The 27,091-nt window shown below is 37.4% G+C and overlaps 1 protein-coding gene across 7 annotated transcripts in view; it reads left to right on the top strand.

Moving 5' to 3' along the window:
- Positions 1-27,091, top strand: part of PCMTD1 (protein-L-isoaspartate (D-aspartate) O-methyltransferase domain containing 1) — an 82,897-nt gene that overhangs the window by 28,006 nt on the left and 27,800 nt on the right. For 3 of the 7 annotated variants that reach the window (XR_014018780.1, XM_081266231.1, XM_081266233.1), the window contains exons 2-3: positions 18,495-18,925; positions 22,275-22,316. The exons of 2 other annotated variants lie outside the window; for them this stretch is intronic. Coding sequence is in view for 3 of the 5 variants with exons in the window: in XM_081266231.1 (XP_081122357.1) it covers positions 18,619-18,925; positions 22,275-22,316 (349 nt within the window). In the remaining 2 variants the exon portion in view is untranslated. The remainder of the gene's footprint in view (positions 1-18,494; positions 18,926-22,274; positions 22,317-27,091) is intronic. 2 more of the 7 variants (XR_014018779.1, XM_081266232.1) reach the window with 1 other exon arrangement.

The following is a 27,091-nucleotide window of genomic DNA, read 5'->3' as shown; positions in this document are numbered from 1 at the left end:
AACTTTCAGTCCTCCTACCTCAGTCTCCCTGAGTAGCTAGAATTACAGGCATGTACCATCATACCTGGCTGAAGTAGTCACTATAATGCAAACTTTGGTTTACAGGCTCCTGAAGTGTACAGTGATTATAATTTATTTAGAATCCTATTATCTTGCAGTTGAGGGATTTTTACATCCTGGTGTATCCATGTGGAGGAATTTCATGCCTTTGGATTTTGGAAGAATATTTGATGGTATGAAAAAGTGCTTAGGATTTGTTGAGTAAAACTCTGAAAAAATATTTACAGTATAATGCCAGTGTTGTGTTTAAAAGAAGTATATAGATACTTAGCAAAGCATCTTTATATAGTAATTGGTTCTGTTTGCTGGGTGGTGGCAAACACCTGTAATCACAGTGACTCGGGAGACTGAGGCAGGAGGATCTCAGGTTTGAGGTCAGCCTCAGCAACTTACCAAAGTGCTAAGCAACCTATCTTAAAAAAAAGACAAAAAACAAACAAACAAAAAAACTGGGGCTATAACTCAGTGGTAAAGTGCCCCTGGGTTCAACCCCCAGTACCAAAAAATTATTTCCATTCTACTTTAGGAATAATGTATATCATGAAATAAACTGTATTTTTGAAGCTCTGTGGTATATATAATTATATGATAATGTTCTTTTTCTCGATTTTTCTGTTCTAGTCTATCTTACTTGTTAAATATATTTTTATTCCTTAGGAAATTATTCTTTATGTGAGGTTGTTTTTTTTTTTTTTTTTTTCTCCTCAGTGTTGTACATTGAACCCAGGGGTGCTTTACCACTGAACTTATGTCCCTGAACTATTCATTTGTTTATTGGATTGGGGGTTGACCACAGGGATGCTCTGCTACTGAGATACATCCCCAGTCCTTTTTATTTTGAGACTGGGTCTCCTTTACTTCCCCCGACTGGCCTCCAACTTGAGGTCCTCTTGCCTCAAGCTACTCCAGAGGCTCTTGAGTAGTTGGGATTGCAAGTGTGCATCATGTTCCCCCTTTCTCCATATGTCTTTATTATGCTGCATGTAGTCTCTACACAGAAGGCCTTTATTTTCCCCTTGTCAGTTTTGTTTACATAACTCATGTACACAGTTTAGAAAGATCCACAAACCTGGAAGCCAAAGCTTAATAGCCCATTAAAGCTAAAATGAGTCCCTTATTGTTGGATCCTTTTTAAAAAATTCATTTAGTCACTACGTTAGTCTCCAATTCTGATTGGAGAATTTAGTCTATTTAAAATGATTATTGATGGGTAAGAATTTAGTATTGACATTCACTTATTATTTTTTTTTTTGCTGTGTATTTCTCTTCCAATCTTGCTGACTTTCTTAGCGATATATTTCTTTTTTAGTGGTATTCTTTGTTTCCTTCAATATGTTGTATTTTTGTAGTGATATGCTTTGTGTATCTATTAGAGGATTTTTATTTTTATCTTCTGTATATCTATTTGAGGGTTTTTTTTGTGGTTACCATAAGGCTTAGATAAAACATCTTACAGTTAAGTTGTAAAATCCTAATTTAAGCCAGTTCTACTTTGAATTCACTAATACACAAAGACTCTAGAGTTTTACTCCTCTTCCCTATTTTTTTTTTTTTTTTTACTTTTTTTGGTATTAGGGATTGAATCCAGCAGTGCTTTACCACTGCTATATCTTCAGCCTTTTTAAAACATTTTATTTTGAGGCAGGGTCTTGCTAAGTTGCAGAGTCTGACCTCCAACTTGCTGTCCTTCTGCCCTCGTCTCCCAAGTAGCTTGGATTACAGGTATGCACTGTGCTGGACTGTTTAAGATTTAAAAAAAAAATCTTAAAGTCTACCTAGAAGGAAAAATACCCAGCCAGGCACAGTGGCGCATGCCTGTAATCCCAGCGGCTTTGGAGGCTGAGGCAGGTGGATCACAAGTTCATGGCCTGTCTCATCAATTTAGCAAGACCTTGTCCCAAAATAAAACATACAAAGGGCTGAGTATGTGGATCAGTGACTAAGAGTGCCCCTGGGTTCAATCCCTGGTCCCGTCTCCAAAAAATACCCAAGAAGAAACAGGAAACTATCAACCCATTATGAAAAAGCCATTGTAAATCAATCAATATGGGATCCAGAGACGATAGAAAATAAAATGACTTCAAAGAAGGGAGCTAGCTACATTTTGCAATTGATGTCATGTTTTACATCTGCTTAATTGTATATATGTTAATCATTTGTTTATAGATTATTATTTTTAATTTGTTTTTTAACTCTTAGATTCAGTGGTTTACATGCCACCTTTACAACTTAATGAAGGCTCTGAATTGGATTATATATACCTTTTTTTTAAAAAAATATATTTTATTAGTCGTTGATGGACCTTTATTTATTTATATGTGGTGCTGAGAATTGAACACATGCTAGTCAAGCGCTGTACCACTCAGCCACAACTCCAGCCCCCGATTATATATACCTTTACTATTGAACTTTTACTTTCATGTTATATTGTTACTTGTCTTGTTTCAAGATGAAGGACAATCTTTAGAATTTTACATTTTCTCTCAGCTTTGTCTCAGAATATTTTTATCTTTCAAATTTGAAGGGGACTTATCACGGGCATAGTATTCTTGGTAGGCTTTTTTTTTTTTTTTTTTTTAAGCAATCTCAATGTCAGCTTCTCCTTGTAAGCTTATATTTCTGTTGGGAAGTCCACTCATAGCCTTATGGGAGATCTTTTATATGTGATGAGTTCTTTTTTATTGGTTTCATAATTCTCTGTCTTTGACTTGATTTTTTATTATGATGTGTCTTTAGTATTCAATTCTTAATTGCTCTAGAGTAGGATACTTTGAGCATTCTGAATCTGTATGTCCATGTCCTTCCTAAAATTTGGGAAATTTCCAGGCACTTTTTTTTTAAGCTTTCTTTAAAATCCTTTCTCTTCCTCTTCAATTATTCCCATAATTTGTAATTTTGTATGTTTGTTAGTGTCACGTAAACCTCTTATATTGTCTTCACTCTTTTTTAGTTATTTTCCATCTTGTTCCTCTAATTGGCTAATTTTTAAATGTACTTTGAGTTTTCTAATTCTCTATGATCACATTTACTATTGAAATTTTCTATTGAAAAAATTTTTCAATTCTGTCTCGGCTGGTGGGATTCCCACTGGAATCACATTAGAGTGAGTTGGATTGGGTCATGTGGATTGGGCTGGGTCCACAGTGGAGATTATGGTTGATGGACCTCTTCCCAGGGTTCTAGTAAGCATGGGTTCTATATGGTCCATTGGTGGACTGGACTCCAGGACCCTGATCATGGTGCTGACACTAGGACGGAAGTCTGCTTCATGGCCCTATTAGCATGGGTACTGATGGGTGTAACTTCCCCTGGGTCTTTGGGTGGGCTCCCATTTGACCACTGGAAAGGGTTTGTGTGCTGGGCACATCGCTCCAGTGCATGACTGAGATGGACTGAAACTGATACGTGGCTGTTATAGGTTTGCAGCTGAGACCAAGGTCTTTAAGACTGTCTCCAGGTCATGAATTTATGTGTCTTCCAGTGGGTTCTGGGTGAACAAGCCTATTCTCAAGACTGTAGTTTCAAGATTCATATTGTACACAAGTTCAGAGCATCAACCTCTACCACGCGGCCTGCGTAGTGGTTTCATTAATGAGGTTTTGGCATTTAGTTAGTTAGAAGAGATCAAAATAAAACACACAGACAGTACCTTATTTTAATGTTAGGTCCGAGACGGCTCGGTTTCTCTGTTTTCCTGCCTCCAGCCGTTCAGCAGGGCAGCGAGGATTACTCTGGGCTAGCAGGAGAGAGAGAGAGCGAACACGCCGGGGATCAGTCTTTTATTTGGGGGAAATAAGAGATTTAGGGGAGAATTCCATCCAATGAAGGTTGAGGGGGGGCTGTACTCCAAGGTCAGGGTCAGTGATTGGGTCTCCAGGGTCAGTGGTTACGCACACCCCCACACGGATGGGCTCTCTCATCAGGAAAGGGTCGGGATAACTCCGACACAGCCAGAGTGCCTCAGGCCCTTAACGGGAGTCACCCAATCACGTGTCAGAATGGCTCCCCACATATTCCCCCTTTCTATTCTTAACAATGAGGCGGCGGTTCACTCTCTGGAGTCCCCGGATTCTTGATTGGAAGACTCGCCATCCTATAGTTACAATACAAAAGAGAATTAACAGCAAAGAGAATAATCCAATAAGGTACCAAGCGGAGTGTTTAAGAATATTTCTAGGGTTGAATCCATTTAATTCCTTCAATATTTGGTTAGCCAAAGAAGAAGGATCTGAAAAATCAGTTCTATTATTTTGAATGTCTTGGATATGGTGATGAAGTTCCAGAATATCCAAGCTATTATTACTATTTTGCCAAATACCTAATAAATGGGTTTTAACCTTCTCCCAATCCCAGAGAGAAGCATTGTACTTGGCAGCTGTAACACATACATACTTATAATTAGCATGGCATTTAAGCCTTTCCTTAAATTTTAAGGCTGAAAGTTCATTACCAATGTTAATAACAGTCGCCTCTAAGGCGTTTAATTTAGTTTCAATCCTTTCATCAATATTTACTTGATTACGCAGAGCCTTGGAAGTATTTTGAGCTAAATTATTAAGAAATTTTGCATGTTGAATATTTTGAGACAATGTCAGAGATGTAGAGACGGTTGAGGCAATAAATGAGACCAGTGCTAAGACACCAACAATTATGACTCCAATAGCACGTTTAGGTCTTGTTAGCTGGGCATGAATTTGTTGCAGGACTTGTAAACCAGCATCAGCATACCATGGCTCTGAAATATTAGCAGGTAATAAAACAAAAGAGGGCTGATGAAGTATCAGCACTCCTTTTCCTCCATTATACCTAGAAATACAATTGGTTAGGTTGCACTTATTACAAGTAACAAAATATCTATCATCTATCCATCTAACTTTTACATTTCCAATAATTAAAACATAAGGAGATTGGACACAGGCTCTTAGGCCATAGCAAGATCCCTCTTTACAGTTCTTGCCGACAAATTTTGGTAAAGGTTTGTCTGAAAAATGTAAATACTCTGAGGCAGCAATTAAACGCCAAATATCTCTTTGAATGCCTCCTTCACTATAAGTCAAAATATTACTAACAAATCCTGCAGGTGTCATAGCAGAATTTCTTCGTAATTGTCTCTTATCAATTTTTGGAGACCAGTCTAAAATATACCCACTAGCTTAGACACCTTATGTAGTACAGGAAAGGTATTTACACAATCCATCCATTTTGGAAAGGTGCCAATTTTAATTATAGAACTATTTGGACAGTGGGGTACCGGTGGAGGTTTTGTAGAAATGACTGGCTTGTTATGGGAAAGTCCCATCTTAATTACCGATCTAGTATTAGGTTTTAAGTCTCCATAAATAGAATTATTTGTCAGTCTAGGTTTACCAATCGCTGTCTTTTCTTCAAATGATACTTTTAGACAGCCAGCATGTTTATCATGTGACCAACATAAAGGTAATTGGGCACTGTAGCCAGAATAATTAAATCTAGTCACATGATTGGGAGTAATATGAGCATCTGTAAATCCTCTCATCATGAATGAGTCATTAGTAAATACTGGAATAGATTCTCCAGTCCACACAGCTGGGTGTACCAGGGGTGGATCTGGGAAATAAGTCTAATAAGTGTCTACTTGATTCCCTTTTACCTGACAGCCCAGTAGGGCAATTACTGTCGCTACCATCAAGACTGGGGTCCTGTTCTTTCCTAGGCGTCGAAGTATTTGGGAAGCCTGGGTTGTCAATTTCTTCACATCTTTCCACGAAATCAGCTTCTCGGCTGGTTCAATCTGGTCTTTCTTCATCTTTTTCCGATATCTCCTCCTTCTGGGTTGTGGCTCCTCCGTGTCTATCCTCAGTCGCTTGAGTCTGGGTTCTATCTCCTCCATGTCTGATAGCACGTTCAGGCACCCAGATAGGACGAAAAGCACCTTCTGGAAAAATACAAGCATGCCCTCGGCCCCATGATATTACCGGATCTGGGCCCTTCCACTGACCAGTCTGTAAATCTTTCCACAGAACTCTGCCTAAAGGGCCTGTCACTGAGGGAGACATTTGTCTCTCAGCAGCAGTGTGACCTTCTGTGTCACAGTTTAAAAAATTTAAAACAAATAAGGCATGATTAAGGCTATTTTGGGGAGTCATTATCTTATTCCCCCTTTTTAATTTTTGTAATTGAAGTTTAATAGATAAATGAGCTCGTTCTACAATGGCTTGACCTTGGGGGTTATAAGGAATTCCTGTTTTATGATTAATTTGAAACTCTTGGCAAAATTGTTGAAAAGCAGAGCTTACATAAGCTGGAGCATTATCTGTTTTAATCTGTATAGGACACCCTAAAACAGAAAAAGCTGTTAAGTAATGAGAAATTACATGTTGAGTATTTTCCTTAGTACGTGCTGTGGCAAAAATAAATCTAGAATAAGTGTCCACTATGACATGTACATAACATTGTTTACCAAATTGAGGAATATGAGTTACATCCATTTGCCATATTTGATTTGGTTTTAATCCACGGGGATTTACCCCTGATGGCAGAGATGGAGTGTAAATAACACACTTAGGACATTGGCTTACAATCTGACGAGCCTGTTCTCTGGTAATACTAAATTTTTTACGTAAGCTAGAAGCATTTTGATGATGTAAGGAATGGGAAGCTAGGGCACAGTCATATGAAGACATCTGTTGACAAAAAGCTACTAATTTATCAATATTATCATTACCTGCAACCAAAGGTCCAGGGAGGCTAGAATGTGCTCGGATATGTCCAATAAAACATGGGTACTTCCTCATTAGCACTGTCTTTTGTAAATTATGAAATAATTTAAATAACTCCTGTGATGAAGTAAGCCCAATAACTGAGGTTTTAATATTTTTGGTAACTCTGACTGCATATAAGCTGTCAGAATAGATATTAATAGGCTCATTTGAAAAATAATCTAAGGCACAAATCAGAGCTTGAATCTCTGCCCTTTGGGCAGAAGTATAAGAAGTTTGTATTACCTCTGTGTGAACACGGCTGAAGAAACCTGCCTTACCAGAGCTGGAACCATCTGTGAACACCGATAAAGCTCCCTCTATTGGATGGGAAAGTACAATCTTTGGAAAAATAAGTGATGTTAATGATGTAAATTGTACAATCTTATCACGAGGATAATGGCTATCTATCTGGCCAGGGAAATCTGTAAAAGCTATCTGCCATGAACTAGAAGTTTGAAAAAGCCAATTAGTCTGTTGAACAGAAAATGGAATAATTATGATATCAGGCTCAGATCCAATTAATTGTAAAATCCTAGTTCTACCCTTAATCACTAATTGAGCTGTAGAATCATGAAAAAGTGTTAATGTCTTTTGAGGGGAATGAGATAAGTAAATCCATTCAATAACTCCTAATTTTTGTCATATGGCTCCTGTTGGGGTATGTTCAGTTGGAAATATTAATAAATACAGTATTTTTTTAGGATCTATTCTAGTAAGTTGTGCATTTTTAATTGTAATTTCCACTTTCCTTAAGGCTGCTTTGGCCTCTAAAGTTAGTTGACGTGGAGAGGTTGGAGAAGGATTTCCTTGTAATATCTGAAATAAAGGACTTAACTCAGAAGTAGTTAACTTTAAGGATGGTCTTAGCCAGTTAATATTTCCTAATAGTTTTTGAAAATCATTAAGGGTACGTAACTCTTTAACTCTTATCTGAAGATTTTGAGGACGGATTGTACTCCCTTGAATTATCTGACCTAGATATTGAAAAGGAGATACCTTTTGAATTTTTTGAGGAGCTACACTTAAACCCATAGTTGTAAGTGAGGTCTCTAACTGAGTAAAAATTTCTGAAAGTACTTCTGAATTAGCATGGGCCAATAATATATCATCCATAAAATGAATAATGTATGTATCAGGGAAGCTATTTCTAATGGGATCTATTGTCTGATCAACATATTTTTGACACAGTGTAGGGCTATTACGCATTCCCTGAGGAAGGACTTTTCAGCAGTATCTTTTAACAGGTTCCTTAAAATTAACTGCTGGGACAGTGAAAGCAAATTTTTCACAATCTTCAGGATGTAACCTTATAGAGAAAAAACAGTCTTTTAAATCTATTACCATCAAGTTATAATCTAAAGGAATGGCTGTGGGGGAGGGAAGTCCTGGCTGTAATGATCCCATAGGCCGAATTGTCTGGTTTATTGCCCTTAAATCCTGTAATAATCTCCAATTTCCTGACTTTTTCTTAATAACAAAAATAGGTGTATTCCAAGGGCTAAGTGTTGGTTCAATATGACCAGCTTGAAGTTGTTCCTCAACTAATCTATGAATTATTTTAAGCTTTTCCCCTGAGATGGGCCACTGAGAAATCCAAATAGGCTCTTCTGTGAGCCATGTAATTTTTTCAGCTGTTTTAAGGATCGGGGAAGTACTCAGTGCCCCTAATAAAAATTTTGTCCTGAAGTATTTACTAATCCTTGCCGTGTAGACTGGCTTGTAAACAGATATTCTTCCTGAAAGTTTTTCCTATCATCTCCAGGAAAATACCTTTGATTAATTTCTTCAACTGACTTTATAGAATTTGGGGTGACTAGTAGCAGTCCCATTTTGGCTAGTATATCTCTTCCCCATAGATTAGTTGGTAAAGACTCTAACACATAAGGCTTAAATATTCCACTGTTCCCATCAGAATCTTCCCAACGGAGATAGTTGGCACTTTGAGCAGGCTGTGAAATTTTTCCTATTCCTTCTAGATTAGCTGAGGCTGTATGTAGAGGCCATGTCCTGGGCCAAAATCGGCTGGACAATATTGAACTATCAGCCCCTGTGTCAATTATTCCTAGGAAATTTTTATTATTAATTCTAAGTTTTAATAAAGGGCGTTCTTGTCGCACTAACTGGGACCAATATACTCTGTCCGGCGGTTTAGAAACTGAATCTGCCGGCAGGTGCCTTTCTGAGACACAAGGCAATAATATTAATTGAGCAAAAATATCCTTTGGGGTGAGTCTTAGGGCATAATTGGATCTTACAGTAACATATAATTGCCCTTTAAATTCTGAATCTATCACACCAGGTATTACTTCAATAGCTCCCTTTAAATTATTACGCCCCAAAATTAAACCTACAGTATTTTCAGGAAGCGGCCCGAAAATCCCAGTAGGGATTTGTGTTGGTCCCGTTTCAGGATCTAATTCCACTGTCTCTGAAGGTCCTAAGAAAACTGTCTGTGATCCATGTCTCTGCTCCGGTAAAAATCGCGGACTGTCCTGGTCGGCGCCGCTAGTGACGTCACACTGTGCGACGTCTCCCCATATTGTTTCTGGGCCCGGGGAGGGGCCGAACGGAAGTTTTTTGTCCCCTCGCTAGGAGGAAATACTTGTGGCGAGAAGGCGGGCTCATCCGCGCCACCCGAATCAACCACGTGGCGCCGAGTCCTGTAATATCTATTATCGCCAGTAGATGGAGCCCTAAACCTAAATTTGCGTTGGCGACATTCGTAGGCGAAATGACCGGGTTTTCCGCAAACGTAACACTTGCTGCGGGACTTCTGAACTGAATTTTGTGGCCCCAAAGTTTCCTTTAATACTGTTGCTAAGGCTACCGTTTGCAACTGAGTGGAATCTAAGTCAGAACACAAGCGAATGTACTCAGAAATTGTTCCTTTCTTACGATGGGGGCGGAGAACATCTTGGTAAATTTTGTTTGCGTTCTCAAAAGCCAATTGTCTAACAATAAATTCGCTAGCTCCTGGGTCTCCGATGGACCTGTTCGCAGCCTGATATAGTCGGGCTACGAAATCTGAATAAGTCTCACTGGCACCTTGTCTGATTTTGGTAAGAACTAAATTGGACTGGTCCTTGGGGACAATTTGCCTCCAGGCATGTTTTGCACAATCAGTTATTTGATTGTACACTACAAAATCATAATTTAACTGTCTTTCTAAATCAGCAAAATCTTCAGTCCCTAAAAACATCGTTACTGGCGTTTCTATGCCCTGTCTTCTGTTTCTTTCTGCCTGTTCATTACAAAAATCAGTCCAGTAAGTTTTCCAAAGTAAGTAATCTCCCCCGCTCAAACAAGATCTGGCTAAAAAAACCCAGTCACTAGGAGGAAGGGGTTGTGAGCAGATATTTTCTATCAGACTCTGAACAAAAGGCGAATTTGGGCCGTACGTTTCACATGCATTTTTTAATTCCTTGATAGTTTTAAATGGAATTACAGCATGAATTCTAACTCTCTGATTTTGCTCATCAGTTTGTTCAAAAACTGGAAAGAGGTGAAAACCAGTAGTATCCTCCCTCATTTCTTGAGCCTTCTTAATACCTTGCTGAACTGGGGTAAGAAAAGTCATCTTTAATTTAGCACACCTGTTAAATCTGGTTCTTTTAGCAGGTATCGGCTGAATTTTAAAAGCTTGGGCAGGTGGTGCTAAATGCAATCTATTAAAATTTCTCTCTAAGTCCTGAGTTTCTATGTCTAATTCTTCTTCCTCAGACTGTGAGCTGCTATCAGACTCTGTACTATCGCCATTTGGAATTTGGGTTTCTAACTCACGTGGCTGAGAAGAAACCTGAGCCCCGCTAGGAGTTTCCTTTGTATTTTCCTCTCCAGGAAGATTGGTTACCACTTCTGGAGGGCTCTCCAAGATTAGAGATGCTTCTTCTTTATCATGCTGTTCTGTATAATCTGTCTGCGGGCTAGCTTGCACATTTCTAACCTTTGTTTTAGCTCCTAGCGCTTTTGTTTTAAAACGGCTCAAAGGAAAGGAAATTAACTTAGCCTCAGGCTGATTTTCCATTTGAATAGACCTAATGGCTCTTTGAATACCTCTCAGAAGCTCTTCTGGTGGCCACGGACTCTGGTCCATGTATTCAAAGAGACAAATTTCTAGGGCCGTCCAAGTTTTCTGTATATTCTCTATGCCTCCAGGTATTTCAGTAGAAAGACAAACTCTCTGTAACTTTCTTCCTAATTTCTCCCAAGTAAGTAAATTTGGAGACTCTTGGTCACAAAACCAAGGACAATATTCACCTACAATCTTTAAGAATTGCAATAACTGAGTTTTCTTTATCTGTTTTCCTTTCTGATTAATTATACTGTCTAAAATAGTTAGATACATTTCCTTATCCGAAGAAGTAGAATTTCCCATTTTAAGTAAATTAACGTCTCTTTCCTTCAATATTTCCCGGTACTTTTGTGACTCAAATGTCACTTTTTCCTTTCTCTTATTTCTTATTTTCTTTATCCTCTTTATTACTTTTGTGACCCAAATGTCACCTCTTCCTTATTTTTCTCTTTATTCTTTATCTTCCTTATTTCCTCTTTATTTCTTTATTTCTATTTCCTTATCTTCCTTTCTCTTTATTTCTTTCCCTTAATCTTTTTAGCGCGCGCTCCCACTCAATCTAACTAATTCAGAATGCCCCCCTCTTCGGCGCCAATTCTACCACGCGGCCTGCGCAGTGGTTTCATTAATGAGGTTCTGGCATTCAGTTAGTTAGAAGAGATCAAAATAAAACACACAGACAGTACCTTATTTTAATGCTAGGTCCGAGACGGCTCGGTCTCCCTGTTTCCCTGCCTCCAGCCGCTCAGCAGGGCAGCGAGGATTACTCTGGGCTAGCAGGAGAGAGAGAGAGCGAACACGCCGGGGATCAGCCTTTTATTTGGGGGAAACAAGAGATTCAGGGGAGAATTCCATCCAATGAAGGTTGAGGGGGGGCTGTACTCCAAGGTCAGGGTCAGTGATTGGGTCTCCAGGGTCAGTGGTTACGCACACCCCCACACGGATGGGCTCTCTCATCAGGAAAGGGTCGGGATAACTCCGACACAGCCAGAGTGCCTCAGGCCCTTAACGGGAGTCACCCAATCACGTGTCAGAATGGCTCCCCACATCAACCTATGGGGCACTACTTGATGTACTTCCCATTGGGCCCCCAGCAGGTAGGACTGCTCAGTCCATAGTTGAGAGGGGCCAGAATCCAGATCCAGAACCACTTGAAAATATGTTGAGGGACAGATAATGACATGCCTGCTGCAGTGACTTAGATTGTTATGTCCCTTGGCAGGATTCTAGCTGGGGAGAACTCCTTCCAGATTACATCTGGAAGGGACTGAAATTAGGCTGCAGGGCTGATACAGAATCTGCTGTGAACCACTGCTGGTAGGCCTAAGCTGGTGGGCCAGGTTAATTTTAATTTAATTTCTCAGCAGTTCCCTATATAGGCAAGATTGCTCACAAACTACAGATGAGAGGCATTACAATTAACATTCAGGGCCCTTTTAGGCACTGCTGCAGGACAGAGTCCAGGCTCCCAGGGTGCTTGTACAGGTGGGCTAACTTTCTAGGCTATGCAGAGAGGGTGGAGCCAAGACAGGGTTTCTTCAGAATCTGCCGTGAAACAGGCTGTAAGCATGACCTTGTGGCACAGATGGCACAAACCTCCCTCGGTATACTTGTACAAGCAGAACTAAGCAGAGACCTCAGCTGAGAGGGCTACAGCCTAGTTACAGGATAACTTTACACTTAACAGTTGTGATCAGTATTGGTGGGCATATAACTCTGTCCAGGGCACTAGTGTGTGTGATTCATCTTAAACTCCTTTCAAGATGGCTTTTGGTAGCATTATCAAGGGCAAACTGGGCTGCATCCACGCCTTTTGGAAAATGGAGCCATTTTTGGGTTTGAAACCAGGAGCAGAATGCTAGGATTAGTTTATAAAGCACCCCTCTAATTTAGAGGCTTTCAGGGGTTTCCATTGTTTGCAGGAGGAAGTTTAGCTCAATGTACATGGCCTGCCTGTGTACCTGACTCCTTTTTATTAGACTTGATATGTACTACTTTATATCTATGTACTTTATAGCTCTGCTGTACTGTTTGTAGCGTCTTGAGTGGGTGTGTTGCCTCTTGTCTCATTGTCTTTTCACATGCTGTTTCTGCATAACTGAATGCCTTTCTTTCCCTTGTGCCTTTTGTGCTTACCAATGGTTCATTTTCTCTAGCAACATCTTCCAATCCTTCTGTTCTCACCCCCAACATACCTAGATTAAGTGCTCTATAATACTCTTGTATAACTTCATCATAGCTCTTCACTTTTATAATTGTTAATTCCAGTTCTCCAGATGCAGTCTGGAGTCCTTTGGTTTCCACAAGATCCTTTAAGATCTCTGAGAGGTCAAGTGCTGGATTTTCTACTGTAATATCTAAAAACACCTTATGTTTTGAAAAATCAGGATAAAAGCATATTACTCAAAACCTATAACCAGTATAACACAAAGAAGTAGCAATATTAATGACATTCTTACCACAGCTAAATCTCTACTTGCATTTGTGCTTAGTATCATAGTCAGTATTCATAGTCATAAACCCTAATATCTTCCTTCCTCAAGATTTAGACTCTGGTTGCTAATTTGTTTCATGTAAATATACGTCTTATCAGAATTTAAAAGTCCAAACCTGGATGTATCTTTTTCATTAATCTGCTGGGGAAAAATGTATTAGCACTTTCTCATTTACATCCACAGCTTCCCCAGATCACTTGATGCCACTGTACCAGCATATTGCCTTCTAGAAAAGTGCTCTGTATGATTATAGCTTTTTGCTTAAAGTCTACATAAATTGCTAAGGGTATCTCTTTAGTATGAAGACTCTTAATACTTCCTGATCATTTTAAAGTATAAACATGTAGTATAAGCCACACTTTCTCATTATGGTCACAGTTATTACCCATATTAAGTGGATGAGCTAATTTACATCAAAGAAATAAGCATTTTAGATTGTAAAGGAGTTCCTCTTACCTTCCAGAGATACCTTCCAAGACTCTTGGGAGGAATACCTAAAACCTTGGGCAGTGTTGCACCCTGTAATTAAGAATCTCTAAACTGAAAATCTGAAATTGAAAATGCTCCAAAATCTGAAGGTTTTTGAGTGTCAATATAATGCCATAGTAGAAAATTCCACACTTTACGTGATGGGTCTTAGTTAAAAGGTAACTAAAAATACTGTATAAAATTACATGCATATAGTGTATATAAAACATAAATGAATGTTTATGTGTTGATATATTCAAACTTGGGTCTCATTAATGAGATATTTCATTATGCATATGCAAAGTATTCCAAAATCTGAAACATATGGTTTCAGGTATTTCCGATAAGAATTCTCTACTTGTATCTGCTAATTTTTTTTTCCTGTATATGTATACCTATGATACGCTTTATAAGTTAGGCGTAGTAAGAGATAATAATAAGTAATAATACATTGGAACAAGAATAACAATGTACTATAAAGTTATGTGAATATGGCCTTTTTGTTAAGATATTTGTACTATACTCTTTTTTTTTTTTAAAGAGAGAGTGAGAGAAGAGAGAGAGAGAGAGAGAGAGAGAGAGAGAGAGAATTTTTAATATTTATTTTTTAGTTCCCGGCGGACACAACATCTCCATTGGTATGTGGTGCTGAGGCTCGAACTCGGGCCGCACGTGCGCCAGGCGAGCGCGCTACCGCTTGAGCCACATCCCCAGCCCCTGTACTATACTCTTGTGATGTGAGGTGATATATGTAAAGGATGAGATGCAGTGAGGTGAATAACAAAGGCTTTGTTGCATAGCCGTATGATAACTAAGATGGTTACTAAGTGACTAATGAAGGTAGCATATAGAGTGTAGATGTACTAGGGAAAGCGATTATTCACTTCCTGGGTGGGGTGGAGCCGGACAGCATGAGATTTCATTATGTTATGATGAAAAACCATGTTGTGAAAACATGGAAAGTGTTCATTTGTTTACTTTTCTATTTAATGTTTTCAGACCATTGTTGAGTAGGTAGCTGAAATCAGGGAAAATGAAACCACAGTTGCAGGGGACTACTGTATTTTCAGTTTCAGGTAACTTTTCTCATTGGTTCCCTCTTGGATATTCTCTCAGCTTTCTGTTCAGATTTGCTTATTTGCCTTTTCCTACTAAACTATAGAGAAAGGAGTCTGGCATATCAAGTTTTACACTCTTGTACTGCTTCTTATTATGTAATGTTTTTTCCTAAGTACTTGTTTTAGGCATGTTGCTGTAGATCTGAATGAAACAGGTCTTTTAGACACAGGTTATATCACACTTGAAGTATCTCTTAAAATGGAAATAGAATTGCTCCTCACCAATATCTCAATCTGATTGACTCTTTTGCCTATAGTAGATATTCTGTTCTGTTTTTTTTTTTTTTCCCCCTTACTGGGGATTTAACCTAGGGATGCTTTACCATTGAACTACTCCCCCACCCCCACCCCCCACCTCTTTTTTTTTTTTTTTTTTTTGGTTTGTTCAGGGTCTCACAAAGCTGCTTAGGGCCTTTCTAAATTGCTGAGGCTGGTCTCCAACTTGAGATCCAGCTTCATTTATAGGCATGTGTCACTTGCGCCTGGCTAGTAGATAATCTTCAAAGTGAACTCGTAGGTCTGTAAAAGATCATGAGCATGGAGTTGTGTGTAAATTTTTTCATTTGTTCATATTTTAATAGGGAGAGAGTCAGTAAATTTGGTGAGACTGTCAAAAGGTTTCATTCCAAAAGAACACTCTCAAAAAAAAACCAAACCAAACCAAAACAAAATAAAAAATAAAAACAGAACCTGAAAACAACAAAAAACAAAAATCACTGGCCCACCAGATCTGCTCCAGTGCTGATAAAAGGCCAAACTGTAGGTAATTTCTCAATCATCATTTGCTCTCTTGATTCAGTCAGTACCAGCTATTTCCTTAGTCTACAGTTCCCTTACTTCTTTAAATGTTCATGCAGTGTATGCTTTTAAGGAAGCTTTTCTTGATCTCTGGTTATAGGTCCCACTTTGGCTTCCTGTGCTTTATAGCCCTCCACCCCTTTACATAAGTGATTTCAAGTGAAAGTGACATGTGATGCTTTCTTTGTAGGCTTACTGTAATTTTTAAGTGAGATAATAAGCAGGTAATGTTTAGAATAGTGTCTGTTGGTAAGTGGTGGTAGTTTTTGTTTGATTACTTTTCCCTCTATTTCACCAAGATTGTAAGGTGTGTAATAAAGACAACATTTACTTATTTTGCTATGATATTTTTGAACAGAATGAAGTTCAGGCGGAACTAAGAAGGGTCAGATTCTTAAGCTCTTGGAATCAACATGGGGGAAATAATTTTTCAAACTAATAACTTGTGCCATTTATAGTATAGAACTGTATGTTAATTGTCTGTGTAATCAGAATTACTCATCCCCAGCCCTATTTTGTATGTATTTGGAAACAGAGTCTCACTGAGTTGTGTAGCATCTCGCCATTGCTGAGGCTGCTTTTGAAATCATCATCCTCCTGCCTCAGCCTCCCAAGTTGCTGGGATTACAGGCCTGTGCCACCATGCCCGTCTCAGAATTACTCTTTAAAGTCATTTGGCAAGTGCCACACTGGGTATACACAGAACTGTCTCCTAGTCTAGTGTAGCCATTTTATTTTCACTTTGGAAAGAGATTTACTCTTTAAGTTATCAGATGAAAGAATTGACTTGTGCTCAGAGGCCATGTCACTTAAAAAAACTTGAAATGCTAGAGTTGCTCTTAGCAGCTCTGGGTACTTCAGCTATAAAAAAAGGTTGTTGAAACAATGACATGTTGAAGGAATAGTGGATTAACATCTCTTTATTGCATTACATGCTGCAAAATGTACTCATTGGCAAAGGAGAGTATGATAAGCCCTTGTCGCTTTAAAATTATTATTTTGAGGTTGGAGGTAGGGAGTGGAGCCATCCAACTTTTTAAAATTGAGCTTGAATAAATTAAATTTAAATGAAATGTGAGTTTAGTGTTTCCTCTTCCTAGAAAGTTCTTTTTAACACGTTTTTCCCCATTTCTTTTTTTTTGTGTGTGTGTTATCTTTTTAAAAATTCTAATTTGTTATATATGATAGCAGAATGCATTTCAATTCATAGTACACATGTACAGCACAATTTTTCATATGGTTTTAATTTCCCCATTTCTCTTATTGGTGCATTATAGTTGTACATAATGGTGTGGTTTGTTATATGTTTATACATGCACACAATATCACACTGTCATTTGGCCTATATCACTCCCCAATATTTCCCCTTTCACATTCTTCCTTCCTCACCCCGGTCCTTTCCTCTGTTCTAATGGTTTCTCTTCTATTCTCATGAGATTCCTCCTTACACCTTTCTTTTCCTTTTTTCTTTGTACCTTCCACATATGAGAGAAACATGACCCTTGACTTCTGAGTTTGGCGTATTTTGCTTAACATAATGTTCTCAAGTTTCATCCATTTTTCTGCAGATGATATTAAACCATTTTTCTTTATGACTAAATAAAACTCCATTGTGCATATATACCACATTGTCTTTATTTTGAAAAGTTCTTAAGGAGACTGTAGGAAAGAACAAAGGGAACACAGGCAAAGTTAGTGTACTGACAGGCTCACTCAAGGCTCCGATTGGTTTTCTTATCTAAAGCCAAGAGTAAGGGTGTAACCTTGCCAGAGTTGACTGTTATAACTCTTGTTTTGGCCGTGAATATTTCATTTCTTACTTTCCTTCTCTCTTGATTATTCAAAATTAATACATGAATTTAGCTATTAATGGTATAAGGTTAAATAGTATATTCAGTGTTATTTATTGAAATTTATTAGTTTATCAAGTTCCACTTACATTTCCACTTAAAATGCTCAGCTTTATCTGTTAAAGATGTTTATTGTGTGTATTGTTTGTATATAGTAGGGATGTATATATAACATTTGTTTTAATGCTTAGACAAAGTTGTTAGTAAAGTTTGTGGTCTCATTGTTTATTACAACAAGGTTTACTGAACAAAGCACTGTCTTTGTGTGTATACACACAAATGTGTGAGTTTGACTTTATTTGCATTTTATATTCATTGTTTATGTAATATATTTAATATTTTAAATTCACGTAGTACATTTTGCAGTTACTCTTTCAACTCAGGAATTTTAAATCGGTCAACTAACCACTTAATAAACCAGGATCACTGTACCAAAGAGAAGCCATGTGGTTTAGTGTTTAAGAGCATGGTTTCTGAATCTTAAAGATTCAGAACTAAGGCTTGGCAGTGTCCAGATCAGCACTATACAGTGTGGCAGCCATTGGCCACATGTAGCTATTAAACACTTGAAATATAGCTAGGTTGAGTAATTGAATTTTACATTGCTTTTAATTGAGATGTAGATAGGTAATTGTGACTAGTGGCTACTATAATGGGCCATTAGTTCTAGTGACTTCTTTTTCCCCCTTTTTTGTTGTATGATGATACATAAGCCACCTTTTGTGGTTTTGTAAGAATCAAGAAAAAATAGTATACTTAAGACACTTAACATTATGCCTGGAGAAGAATATATTCCTGAAAAACGGTAGTTAATTATAATGGCATGTATTTAATAAAATGGAGTTATTTTCCTCTTGAATAGTAACTTATTTGTTTTTATTCTTTCCTTCTAGGATCAGTTTATTTTTGGAAATCAAGTGCAATATTAAAAAGAAAACAAACCACACTACATTATTGGAAACCATTTCTACTGATCTTATTACATTTTTAAATTTATGATTTGATTTGAATATTATCATGGGAGGAGCTGTGAGTGCTGGGGAAGATAATGATGACTTAATTGATAACCTTAAAGAAGCTCAGTATATCCGTACTGAAAGAGTGGAGCAAGCCTTCAGAGCAATTGATCGTGGAGATTACTATTTGGAAGGCTACAGAGACAATGCTTACAAAGACTTAGCCTGGAAGCATGGAAACATACACTTGTCAGCACCTTGCATTTATTCTGAAGTTATGGAAGCATTGAAACTTCAACCAGGATTATCTTTTCTTAACCTGGGAAGTGGAACCGGATATTTAAGTACAATGGTGGGCTTAATTTTAGGTAATTTTATTTTTGTAAAATTCTATTTAAAAAAAGTAAGTTGATTTTGTAGTACTGTTGGTAATTTCCAGGCTTTGCAACTTTGTATACAGTGTGTTGGAATCTGTGTACTCAAAGTAGTTATCTTCTTTACTCAAATTTGGAAACTCAAAGTAGTAGTAATCTTGTCACTCCTAGCCCTGACCCAGGTAGTTTTTGCACAGATCTAGACTTCTGATAGCTCTTGGAACTATTCTCCAACTCTTAGTCATTGTACTTAAAATTGAGCAGTTGGTAGGCAAAAAAATTAAAGAATTATTTAGTATACTTCAGGTAAGGTGTTATGTTTACTGGCTTATGAATCTCATTTTAAATGGAAAGAGAATTATGTCAGTTTTTTGTTGGAGACAAAGGAGTATGTGTGATATGGAGGGTGTGGCACTGGTGCACCAAAACTAGAGACTGAAGAAAAACACAGAAAAGGATGTGTTCACTAAAATCTTATCAAACTTACTCCATGTTTGTTGTGCCAGGCATTGTTTCTGGTGTGATATAGCGGTGATCAAAAGGGACAAGGATTTCTGCTCTCAAGGAGCATACTGGGTGTTTTAGATGAGTGCTAGACATTGTTAAGGCACTATACATGTAGCAACTCACTCAGTATTCCTGATAGTCCTTGTAAGTACATACTGTTATACAGATGAGTAAAGTGAGGCACAAACAGGTCAAAAAACTACTTGAAGTCTCTGTTAAGGTGGAATACAGGTGGGAAGAGCATGGATGGAGGAAATTCTGCTACGGAGACATTGTGTTAGATGGAGGATGAACTTGAAGTTTAGTGAGTCATTTAGATAGCCATCACTTTTATCAAAACATTAAGGTAGAAACATAAAGGCACATATCACTTTTGCTATTGTGGGGAGAGATTAGGAAGTGTAAACATCCCTATTTAGCATGATAGGTGTGATAATTGAGGTGTATGCTCAAGTTAAAGGAATGAGACTGGTGTAAAATTCATTCTAAAGTGATCAGGCGTCATGGAAAGGTTTTAAATAGAGAATGATGTATCCTGTAGTAGGGTGACTGTCCCAGTGTGGAACTGGAGTCACATTTTGTCACTTTTAAGGCATTTTTTGGGGTCTGAAATCCCCCTTTCCTATACACTAACTCCTCTTTTTAGTCATGGAATCTGTGAGCTAGTTCATTAAAATAGGTGAGGGAGTACTTTCGTTTCTCAACTGGTATAGGTTTTTTTTTTTTTTTTTTTTTTTTTGGGCACTGGTGCACTTAATCACTTAGCCACATCTCCAGCCCTTTTAATATTTTATTTTGAGACAGGGTCTTGTTAAGTTGCTTAGGGCCTCACTAAGTTCTTGAGGCTGGCCTTGAACTTGTGATCCTCCTTTCTCAGCCTCCTGAGTAGCTAGGATTATAGGCATGAGCCACAGCACCTTGCTGGGTTAATTTTTTTTTTTTTTTATGATTAGTGTTATTTTATTCTTGCAAAGATAGATGAAATTACAGAGAATTTGGTATCAGATGATATACCGTAGTCATAAAATGAAAAATACAGATAACTTTAAAAAATAAATAGAAAAAGCATTATTGAAGTAATTGAAACAGACACCCTCAGTAAAGGAAGATCTTGGTTCAAGATTGAAATGATATAGATATTTCTCAGAGAAATCCTTTAACTTACAAAATGTAAAATAATTCTACAAATTTCCAGACAATAATTTAAAATTGTAAAGTGATTGAATGTAGTAAAAGTACTCTAAAATTACAGAAGCCAATGCCCATTTAGTGACTGGGTTAATTCTTGATGTTTAATTACTGCTCAAGAAGGTAGCAAACAAATGAGAAATTTAGACTTTTATATTTAAATTTGATGGTCTTCCTCATTCTGAGATATGAATTTTTTAGCAGGTTGAAACTTCCACATGTCTATCACTTTCATCACCAGAATATCTAGGGTTTATGACAGTCTCCGAAACAAAAGGAAAGTAGTAGGAGTGAGTAAGGAGAGCTGCTACTGTTAAAAATGAAAGTTGCTGACCTTAACCAGTACGTTTCTTGCTCTGGCAACTTTCCAGCTCAAGTTCAGTCCTCATAGCGTGTCTAGCCAGCCTCAGAATGCATGTTTATCCTGTCTTTGACTTCTCCAGTGCCTGCCAATTGGCTCCTGCTGAGTAAGGTCAGTCTAGCCAAAGGAAGGTTAGCAGATGTGTGCGTCATAATTAGCAACCTTGCTAGCAATGAGGTCTTCTCCTTAGACTCCTTGCTTAGTCCAGTCTCCAAGATATAAGATTCCTGTGGTCAGATGCCCTTGTAGGCAGAACTGAGACTTTATTGTCTTGTCTTTTAATTCATAACCAGAGGGTATTGTGGAAGGAAGTAGACAGCTTGGGTAGATGACCTACAATGTGCTAGGTATTTTCCTCCTGTTATAAGGCTAGAGGGAGTCATGGATCTGTAGTTGGATATATATGATCATGACTTCTGGATACTACTCCAAGATCTTTTTGTGTGTGATCCTGCACAGTGAAAACCTAGATTTAATATTCTTCTTTTGATAGAACTATTCATTTAGTGGGAAAGATTATAGTTTACTTTGATTAAGCTTCTAAGGAAACTTAATCTTTTATCCCCTTGTCCCTCGCCCATTAGCATTTCATGTTTTTTTTAAGTCAAAGAAGGGAGGGAACATATTCATAAAAATCACTTAGAACTAGGTCCAAAGAAGGATGCAGTGCACACTGTATTATCTGAGTATAGTGAATTAGATTTGGCACCTTTGCTTCACAGTGACCTTATTAACAGACATTTTTTCCTTAACAAGAAACTATAGCACCATGCTTTCAGCGTTTTTTGGTCTCTCAGTCCCAAGATATGGGTGATAGGATCCATAGGCAAATGGGTCCTACCTGAGGAACCACAACATACTACATACTTTGGAAGAAACCCGGCTGAAGCAGGGAGAGCAGGGCATTTGTGGTTTGGTAACACTATTAGGGAAGATGTCTCCCGGGGAGTTCCCACTTCACTTCAGAGACACACATGTAGAGGATCGGCTGTAATCGCCTCTTGTTGTTTATAAGGGGAAGTTTGTTTTTTCTGCAGGAAATTTCTTATGAATAAAGTACGCTTGATGCAGTTATCCATAAATTTAATTTTTCCCTGTACGTGGAGAATGGATCACTTGAACTAGAGTTTCTCATTGAGGCATCTTCTTGCTTTTCAAACTGAAGATAAATTTTTTGTGTTTTGCTCAATTCTCCTTGAGGGTCTTCCCAGGACTAAGAATTTTTATAGTGAATTGAGTTATTTAATTGATTCTCTTCTCAGTACTGTCTTTTCATCCTTTCTTAAGGAATTCTACTGAAAAACCAAGTGCAGGAAAAGAGGCCTTCAGGTACTGTACTTTACCTCTGCTAATCAGGATTCAATTGAATAATAGAATTATGAAGGCAAGTTATTATAATCTCTTCTGATTCAGGATTATATGGTTCTTCAGTGTTTGGTTTCTTTTTGCTTAGGGATTCATTCCCATTTTTCTTATATAATCCATAATATAACAATTATAGATTCTTTAAAAAACCTTATATATATATGACATGCGCTACAACATTCATTCCTAAATTCATTTTTAAAGATCAAATAGTTGACAAGCAGGATGTATCTTGTCAGCTTGTATAGATACTTGTAACAGCTGAATTGTCCAAAAGGGCTGATTAGTTAAGCTCTATGCTGCCATCCTGTTTGGTTTCCCTACTCTATTTTTTTTTTTTTTTACCACAGGACCATTAAATAGTCCTTAATCATCTAACCTTTATTACCTTTGACCTCAGGTACTCATGCTTTCTTATCTTCATGTATTTGCATGCTCAGACTCCCTTCTCTCTCCCTCTCTGTTTAATAAGGTCTGATTTACATATCATAAAGTTTACATTTATTGTATGTGCACAATTCAGTGATTTTTAACAGGTACCTACAAAGTTCCTGTAAACATTATCACAGTCCAATTAGAACACACTTCTGTTATGCCAAAAAAACCCCATGCCTAAGTGATGTACTCCTGACTCTACTCCAGCCCATGGCAACCACATGTATACTTTCTGTCTCCATATATCGGCATCTTAAGAACCTTTCATATACATGGCATCATAAAATAATGTGGTCTTTTGCATCAGGGTTCTTTCACTTGGCTGTATTTTCAAGTTTTGTACATGCTGTAGCTTGTATGAATTATGGCAGGAAATATTTTTATAGCAGGAAATGTTCTGATGAATAAATTTACCACATTATGTTTATCCAGGCATCAGTCAATGAATAGTTCAATTACTAGTTTTTGGCTGTTAGAAATAATGTTGCTATGAACATTCAGGTGTATATCATTGTTTTCTTTCAATTGGCTGGTTTCTTAGGAGCGGAATTACTGGACTATATAGTAAGTTTATTTAACTTTTTAAGAAATAGATAAACTTCTTTCTGTAATGGTTGCACTGTTTATATTCCCACCAAAGTTGTATGATTGTATGAGGTTCCAGTTTCTAAATATTCTCACTGATGAACGCCGCCCCCCCCCCACTAGCCCACAGTGATGGGAATTGAACCTGTGACTTTTATGTGCTAAGTACACAATACCACTGAGCTACATCTCCAGCCCTGTTATTTATAAATAGCCATAAATGGATGTGAATTGTTATCTCATTTAGTTACAGTATGCCACAAGCCTAATTAATGATGTAGAGCATCAATTTATATGCTTTTTGGTATTGGGAGTTGAACCCAGTGGCTTATTTTTTTTTAATTTTTTTAATTAATTTAATTTTTTTACTAATTGCTTTTATTTTTTAAATACATTACAGCAGTTATTTTTTATTTTGAGACAGGCCTCTAACTTGTGATCCTTTTTTATTTTGAGGCTGGCCTCTAACTTGTGATCCTCTTGACTTATCCTTCCAAGTTGCTGAGATTACTGGTGTGTGCCACTGTGCCTAGATCATTTTAATTGGGTTCTTATTATTGAGTTGTAGGTATTCTCTATGTGTTTTGAATGTAAGCCTTTATTAGAAATATGATTTTCAAAGCTTTTTGTAATTGACAACGCTTTTTAAACACTTCTTTAAAAGTGTTTAGGTTCCCAGTTCTTGGCAAGATAAAACACATTCTGCAGGTATCAGGGTTCCTTCTAAGGTAAATAGTATTTTCTAAATTGAACTAAACCTCAGTTTTTCCTCTGCTCTCTCCCCTCCCCCCTTTTTTTTCTTTTAAGATTTTGTCTTTTTAGGAATTACAGTCTTTTCTTGAAATATGACTTGTTTTGTCCTCTGTGAGCAAAAATATTTTGAAGCAATGTTTTCTTTAAGGCTAATCACATAAAACTCACTATTGAAACTATTTCTCAGTTCCAGTTAGGCTTCAATGTATCTTTTTTTTTTTTTTTTTTTTAAAGTCCTTATGTCTTGTGTTGAGTTCCTACCATTGTTCTATTTTTTAGGACTTTTTTTTCCCCCCTTCTGACTTTTATTGATTGTGGAGTAGAAATAGATCATTATTGTCAACCATCTCCTTCATTGCTGTCACCTCTAAAAATCAATACTTAGGTGATCTCATTTATGGCTAATATTACTGCTTATCATAGAGCAACAAATAGTAATAAAAATAACGAATATTAGGAAGTAATACAAGTTTAAGAAATTTTGCAGTGTCCATAGTAATTTCTTCTGGCTATATTTTTTTATACTATTAGAAGCCATGAGAAAATTCCTTTCATATGAAAAAGTATTTTAGGTGGCTCTCTGAGCATCTTGTGTGTATCTTTAGGGATTAAGCTTTTCCCAGCCTAGATCATCTATATAGCAAATGCAGTCAATTCTTATTATTATTTGCAGATTCAGTCTTGGAGAATTTGTTTATTTGTTAAAAATTATTTATAATCCCCAAATCAATACAGCACTTACACAATTATTTGCAGGTTTATCTAGAGTAGCAAAAAACTTGAATTACTTGCTGTATGTTTTCCTAAGGGGTAGGACAAGCCTTAGCTCTCTCTGCCTTTGTGTCTCAGCTGTTACCCAGAAATAAGCAAAGGATGGTGACCCTAGGGGCCAGGACAGTGAAAGAATTTCTGCACTGGAGACAATTGACAAGGCTTGAAACCCAAATCTGATGCCAGTTCCTGGGACTTGTTTTCATTTTTGTACAGTAAGAAAAACAGACCACCAGGTTGAATTTTTAAGATTTGATATTGTAATTTATTTGAGATATGTCTGTATGTGCACTACATATTTTCCCTAGAAATAGTGGTTCAGTGTTTGCTAGTCAGTATTTGTTGGCTTTATAGAACATTACTACAAATAATGAGAATTGGCTGTATATTACTTTCAGACAATTATTAAACTTTTCTGAACTTTGTTTCCTTATGTGTTAATTAATTTGTGAATCTATCTTCCAGTATAGGAACTGGCACCTATGGAATTATCTTATCTCTGTGATAGAGTCTAACCTAGGCCTGGTTGGATGTTGGTCAGAATGCTTCAGAGCCAGAGATTGATCCATTGTTAGCAGGGTGGCTTAGCCTTTTTATTTGAGTTTTTGATTCTCTCTGGAACCTGCCTTTGCATTTGTTAGGGTTTAGCTCTGGCAGGGTCAGCCCATGGGCCCTCCCACTCCCTTGGCCTTCAAGGATTTTTTCCTTGGATTTAAAATCTCCTTGTGTTGCCTTTGTAAATGGTTTCTTTGTCCTTTTTTGGAATCTATTTTGGCTTTAGTCTTCAGTAAAGAATGGATCTTTCTTTTGTCTTTAAGTAATCTCTGTATGTCTTTAAGTAATCTCTCTAGCCCCAAGGTGTGTCTGCTAAGCTCTGGAACTGGGTCTTTTGAGCTGTATTCAAATCTGAATACTTAAGTGGGCAGAATGCCTACATCATATTTCTTCTTAAGTGGGCACAAGACTTCTTTGAGCCTATTCTCAAGTCAATTCTTTTACTGTCATCTACACAAGACAAAAATTTGAATACACTCTGTTTCTTGGTGAAAGTATTTTTTCTCCTTTCAAATTACTCAAGGCAGAAACTTGAATGTCAGTTCTCTTTGTTTAATTTTATTCGTGCTCATTTGCAGGGCTCACAAATCCAAAATAATAAAAAAAAATGTTAATTGCATTCTATAAGGTTATCCAACAGATTAATAACAAGGTATATATATATTTGGTACTAGGGATTGCACTCAACCACTGAGCAACAGCTCTATTTTGTATTTTTATTTAGAGGCAGTATCTCATTGAGTTGCTTAGTGCCTTGCCATTGCTGAGGCTGGCTTTGAACTCATGATCTTCCTGTCTCAGCCTCCTGAGTTGCTGGGATTACAGGCGTGTGCTGCTGTGCCTGGCTAATAAATTAATTTAAAATGTATTTATCGCTAAGATTTATGTTTGTGGAATGCCTTATTCCCTCGTATCAGATATAATACTGTTGGCATACAGTGCTTTTAATATACATACTATTTTGCCATTATGCTTTATTTAAGAATTCAAAGCATGAAGAATAAGCCTTTAATGCTTTGTTTATAGTGTTTGCTTCCATCGCCTGCAGCAAAATAGCGGGGGGGGGGGGGGGGGGGTGACGAACAACTTGTGTACCTTGATACAGCAGGAGTAGTTGTGGGACAACAGAGGTATTTATACATTCCACACAGCTTATCTTAATTAGCATAAACTAGATACAGCAGTCAACCAATAAGAAATCTCCACACTTAATGGCTCCCTGACGTCACTTCACAAACCACTCCCCCTGGCATTTTGCCAGGTGCCATCCAGACTTGTTTACAGACTCTAATATTCCCCTGGCAAAATGCCAGGCGCCATCCTAACTTGTTTACAGACTCTAACAGATTTTTGTGACCATAGCTAAATTTACCTATTTTCTTCATGTTTTAGAGAAACATTTATTATTCTAGACCCTGTGCCAGCTTCAGAGGATACAGCAGTGCATAAGATATATCCCTTAACCATTAAATTGTATGCGATGTTTAAGACCTAGTAATAGAATATAGTGTTGCTCTATTGGCTGTTCTTCATTTAGTTCTGTAAATATTTATTGAGCTTTTTTATAAATCAATCATATTCTGGCCCTGGATATCTTTAGGTGCTTTAGAGATAAATATTCAGTGAAATAAAAGAGCCAA

This window comes from Spermophilus citellus (assembly GCF_964194105.1).
Source record: "Spermophilus citellus genome assembly, chromosome: 14".
Taxonomy (NCBI): Eukaryota; Metazoa; Chordata; class Mammalia; order Rodentia; family Sciuridae; genus Spermophilus; species Spermophilus citellus.
This window is presented reverse-complemented; position numbering and strand designations above follow the sequence as displayed.